This window comes from Microtus ochrogaster, chromosome 2 (genome assembly GCF_000317375.1).
Source record: "Microtus ochrogaster isolate Prairie Vole_2 chromosome 2, MicOch1.0, whole genome shotgun sequence".
Taxonomy (NCBI): Eukaryota; Metazoa; Chordata; class Mammalia; order Rodentia; family Cricetidae; genus Microtus; species Microtus ochrogaster.
The window spans coordinates 42567945-42573944 of NC_022010.1; the positions used below are offsets into that span (position 1 = coordinate 42567945).

The following is a 6000-nucleotide window of genomic DNA, read 5'->3' on the forward strand; positions in this document are numbered from 1 at the left end:
CCAGACCGCATTACAGATGGCTGTGAGCCACCATGTGGTTGCTGGGAATTGAACTCAGGACCTTTGGAAGAGCAGGCAATGCTCTCAACCTCTGAGCCATCTCTCCAGCCCGAGGATAATTCTTTTTAAACTATGTATAGGGGGCTGGAGAGATGGCTCAGTGGTTAAAAGCCCTACCTGCTCTTCCAAAGGTCCTGAGTTCAATTCCCAGCAACCACATGATGGCTCACAACCATCTGTAATGAGATCTGATGTCCCCTTCTGGCCTGCAGGCATGAATGCAGGTGGAACACCATATACTTAATAAATAACTTAAAAAAAAAAACATGTAAAGGTAAAAGTTACATTACAGCTAGGTATGAATTAAATACTTGAGTAAACAGAATTACTAAACAGCAGGTGGCCTCAGGGCCAAGAAGGGTCAGTTTTGGTCTGTGAGCTAAAGGAAATTAAAACTTAACACTTTTCCTTGACTATTACTTGTGTACTGTGATGCTAGACATGTTAGGATAGCCTCCCTTAACGACCCTGTGGGGACAGTCCTGTCGCTCCATTTTACACAGTCCGAAACAGGCAAGTGAAATTAATGGGCTCTAGTACCTCCCAGTAGACAGATGTGGAGACCAGAATGAGACTGTAAATCTGCCTCAGGAGCCCATTCTCTTAGCCACCCACAGATATACATGGGCAAAGGATGGGAAGATAACAGACACTCAGTGAGTTGCCCTGGTTAGCAGAGTCACCTGATGGAGGTCATGTCCTTATCTGAAAGACACAGTATAAAGGTTTGGAGTACTCTAGTCTCGCAGCTCTACATAGCAGCTGCACTCATAGGGCTGGAAGGTTGAGAGCACCTGGTGCTATTGTGGAAGACCAGGGTCAGTTACCAGCACCCACAGGATGGTTCAAAACCATCTATATCTCTGTTTCCAGGGGATTCAATGCCCTCTTCTAGACTGCATACACATGATGCACAGGCGTCCATGCAGGCAAAACACATATACATGTAAGTAAAAATTAAAATTTTACAAAAATTTTATAAGATTTATTTTATATATGAGTGCACTATCTGCATATATACCTTTATGCCAGAAGAGGGCATCAGACCCCACTAGAGATGGTAGTGAGCCACCATGTGGTTGCTGGAAATTGAACTCAGGACCTCTGGAAGAGCAACCAGTGCTCTTAACTGCGGAGCCATCTCTCCAGCCCCTAAATAAATCTTTTAAACAAAGAAAGAACTTGAACTCAACTACATGGTTCTATTTCCTGTTGTATTCTGTTACCTCTTCTCCAGGCAGAATCCCATTTTTAATATAACCTTGTTAATATTCTAAAAACACAACTTTATTTTGCTAACATTCTAAAGATGTAAATTATAGTTACTGACATCATATTTAATATTTATTGTTTGGTTGTCTATAGATGTGGTAATATCTGGTGTTCGCAGCATAGTTAGAGAGGGTGGTCGGAAAGAATCACACAGCTTCTTTGGAAATCACTTATCAGGAGTCTTTATTGTTTTGAGACAGGGTCTCACTGTGTAGACTTAGCTGGCCTGGGGCTCACTTTGTAGACCAGACTATCATAAGTTCACAGAGATGCACTTGCCTCTGCCCTTCAGTGCTGGAATCTGAGGCACAAGCCACTGGGCCCAGCTAGGAATTTTAAATCTCTGAATCTCTGAAATCTGCTAGGAAACTCAAAGGAGAAAAATCTGTGTGTATCCAGATCTTCAAGTTCATCATCTAATAGCTCGCCATAGACTCTTTCCTTTTCCATTGTCCACTTCTCCTTCAGTAAGGAATTTTAGCCCCACAGCAGGAGGGGAGGGGATAATCAGGATGGTGCTGTCACGTGTCTTCTGCTGCAGGCTTGCTCATAAGGAAACAGTCTGAAGGGGGAAAGGTGCCTTTCAGAGATGCTTTCTGCAGCATCGTAATCCTGGAAAGGCTACAGGAAAGGAGGCTTACAGACTCTGATTGTATACAGCTACTTCGTTTGCTGTGATTAAAACTAGTGCTAACATGCTGGGCAAAGTACACCTTTAGTCCTAGCTCTCAGGAGGCAGAGGCAGGTGGATCTCTGTCAATTTGAAGCCAGCCTGGTCTACAGAGTGAGTTCTAGGACAGCCAGGGCTACACAAAGAATCCCTGTCTCAACAAAACAAAAAGAAAAAGGCAAACCAGAAAAACTGCTAAAAAGGACTGTAGCAGCACAGCAAACATGTCAGGCTGCTCTAGTTCTGTGTTTGTCATGTGGTTTGGAGGGTGCTTTTCTTTCCTGGTAAGCATGATGATTGTTTTTTTTCCCCTCTGACTCTTAAAAATGTATATGGATTTTTGCCAGACGGTGGTGGCACACACCTTTAATCCCAGCACTTGGGAGGCAGAGGCAGGCAGATCTCTGTGAGTTTGAGGCCAACCTAGTTCCAGGACAGGATCCAAAGCTACAGAGAAATCCTGCCTTAAAAAAAAAAGTATATGGGTTTTTAAAAAGTAATCTGTGTATAACTTCAACCTAATACCAGTTTCTGTTAAATATTTCAGAGAGTAGCAGATCGACTCTATGGTGTGTATAAAGTACATGGGAATTATGGAAGAGTTTTTAGGTAAGTATCTTTCAGAATTAAACACTTAGCTCTAATTGACTTTTTGGCTTTAAAACTCTTATAATGTATGAGTCAGGAGAATACGATTTATTTATTTATATTCTCTAATGGAGCGTGTGTATTCACATGTGAGTAGGTGCATGTGTTGAATGGTATGTACATGTTGAAGTGTATGTACATGTGTGTAGAATCCAGAGGTTTGTAGTAAGATTTTTCTTTGGACTGCCAGCCCCAAATAATAACAAAGAGACTTAATATTAATTGTAGCTCAGCCTTAGCTTAAGCTTATCCCACTAGCTCTTTTAACTTAAATTAACCCTTTTATATTAATGTATGTTTTGTCTCATGACTTTTTACCTTTCTTTCATTCTGTATGTCTCTCTGTATCTCATTGGTGTCTCTCTTGTGCACCTAGAATGATCCCGAGTTCCCCTCTTTTTCCTGGAAGTCCCGCCTAACTCTCCTGCCTAGCTATTGGCCATTCAGCTTTCTATCACATAAATCACAGCAAGACATCTTCACACAGTGTACAAAATCCCACAACAGAGGTTAGCATTGGGTATCATTTGATTGTTCTTCACTTTATTCATCGAGGCAGGTTCTCTTCCTTGACACTAGAGCTCACTAGTTTAGATTAGTCTAGCCAGGCAGCTTGCTCTCTCCCTGTGTCCCAAGTGCTGGCATCATAAGCAGGTTGTCATGTAGAGGAGTCCCAGCTGTCCAAACTCTGATCCCACGGGCTCCCATGGTAAATAATCTCTTTCCTCACTGAGCCGTCTCCATCGCCTTCTGGTTCTTTTGGAACAGGGTTTCACCCTGTAGCTTCGGCTGGCCTGGAACTCCTTATGTTGTAGCCCAGGCGTATCTGAGACTTGCAACAATCCACACATGTCTGACTCTCAAGTGTTGAGATTTACAGATTCAGTGATGTCCTGTACTAACAGCTTTCTCTTGTCTAGTAAGTGCTTTCATTTTAAAGCCATTCCATAAACACAAGTGTTGAGAGAATTCTGCATGTTGAATGACAACAACTCCTGACTGAAGGGACAAAGGCCTCCTACTTTCTCTGCTGATGGCCTGGAGAGAATGAATCACTGAAACCACTGTCTAATAGAATTGGATACTTTCTCTTTCTTTTCTTTGTTTTTTTCCATTTATGATTTATGAAGACTTTAGCAAGATGAGTTTTTGAATCTTATGATATTTCAGTAATTTGAATACTTGTGTAAGGGCTGGAAGTATATCTCTGGGTTAGAACAGTTGTCTAGTCTATGAGGCCCTGGGTTCAACCCTCAGTACCAAAGTGGGGAGGGTGGTATATATATATATGTGTGTGTGTGTGACTTGTATGTTTTGGTTACTTAAATTTTTAGTTTATTTATATTAGGAGTGTTTTGCCAGCAAATGTGTATATGTGCCTAGTGCCTATGGAGGCCCAAAGTTCCTCTGGAACTAGAGCTACCATTTGTGAGCTGCCATGTGTATGCTGGGACTCAAACCCAGGTCTTTAGAGATGGGGTCTTACTGTGTAGCCCAGGCTGGCCTAGAACTCACTTTGTAGACCAGGAAAACCTAGAACTTGCAGGATCTGCCTGCCTCTGTATCTGCAGTGCTGGTGTTAAGTCTTGTGCCACCATCCCAATCCCAGCTTTAAATTCTTTTCTTTTGTAAATTTTCTTTCTGAGGGGTGGTCCTTTTCCTTATTATTTTTGTTTCTTTGTTGTTTTTTGAGATAGAGTCTCATGTAGCCAGGCTGGCCTTAAATTTCTGTAGTCAAAATCAACCACCTTGAACATGTGGTTCTCCTGCCCCCATCTTTCAAGTGTTTGGGTATCGGATGTGCACCATGTTTAACACGGTAGGCAGGCCTTGTACTGACTGAGCTGCAGCCCTAGCTTTGTGTATTGTCTTCTTACCTTTAATTATGAAATTTTAAGGGGAAAATCAGTGTACTTGAGTCAACGACAATAACCCACCTGTGGGTCCTAGCTAGAAAAGGATCTTGTGAACACAGCTGGGAGTAATACCCCACAGAGCAGTTCATAGCGCTTCCCTTGTTTCTTCCAGTGAGTGGAGTGCCATCGAAAAAGAAATGGGCGATGGGCTGCAGAGTGCCGGGCACCACATGGACGTGTGAGTAACTTAAGAACTATGTAGCTGGGTTTGCTCAGTGGGGAGTGCTGGGTACTCGCCGGTTTATATCAAGTTAACTGGCATTTATAGTTATGGTTTGCATGTATACAGAGAATTTGTTTCTCTAGGAAGGCAAGATTGGTTTATACATGTATTCTGAAACTGTCTAATTCATACAGTAACAAAGTAAAGATAAAAATTTGTAGCCAGGTGGTGGTGATGCACGCCTTTAATCCCAGCTCTCGGATGACAGAAGCAGGTAGATCTCCATGAGGCCAGCCTGGTCTACAGACTGAGTTCCAGGACAACCAGTTCTACACAGAGAAATTCTGTCTTGAAAAAACAAAAAAAGAGTTCAATTGAAGACAGTTAAGTCCAAAAATAGATGCATACTTTTCTATAGTGAACTTTAAAAGCACTGCTGGAAAAATAGATTGCTACACAGAGAAGAAAAAAAAAAACCTCTGACCCAAATCTCACTTTACATAAAACATAATTCAATTTTTATAAAATATATAAACGTATTCAGATCTTTTATATACACCATAATAAAATTAAAATTGTAGCTTTTAGGACAGTATTGAAGAGAATGTATAGAGGAAAAGATACTTTTTAATTTTTTTATTTTTTTAAGTTATAGTCCTGGATGTCGTGGGATTCACTATGTAAATGAGCCTGGCCTCTCTCTGCACACCAAATGCTGGGATTCAAGCTGTGTGTCAGCATGCCTAGAATAGAAAAAGAACTCTTAATTTTAAATTGATAGAAGTTAATGCTGCATAAGGACCTCATCCAGTAGAGAAGCTGAAAACGTGCTGGAGATGGTTGATACAGCGCACATGTACCTAATTTTCCTGAAGTTCACTTACACCTTGTCCCAGGACTGGAGATACAGGGCAGTTGGTAAGGTACTTGCCTAGCGTGCACAAGTCTTTGGGTTCCATCTCCAGCACCATGTAAAACCAGTTGAAGTGGGGCGCGGGAAGGTGGAGGCAGGAGAACCAGAAGTTCAAGGTCAACTCTGTCTGCACAGGGAGTTTGAGGACAGTTACATGAGACCCTGCCTCAAAAAATTCCTTTGAAGATAAATTTTATGCATTTTTTTCTATGAAAATTTTCAAATTAAATAAAGAAAAGAGCTGGGCGGTGGTGGCGCACGCCTTTAATCCCAGCACTTGGGAGGCAGAGGCAGGCAGATCTCTGTGAGTTCGAGACCAGCCTGGTTTACAAGAGCTAGTTCCAGGACAGGCTCCAAA

The 6000-nt window shown here is 41.9% G+C and overlaps 1 protein-coding gene across 1 annotated transcript in view; it reads left to right on the forward strand.

Moving 5' to 3' along the window:
• The window catches only part of Snx4 (sorting nexin 4), a 61440-nt gene that overhangs the window by 43280 nt on the left and 12160 nt on the right, over positions 1-6000 (forward strand). Inside the window, exons 8-9 of the mRNA XM_005344865.2 lie at positions 2550-2611; positions 4679-4744. Of these exons, the coding sequence (XP_005344922.1) occupies positions 2550-2611; positions 4679-4744 (128 nt within the window). The remainder of the gene's footprint in view (positions 1-2549; positions 2612-4678; positions 4745-6000) is intronic.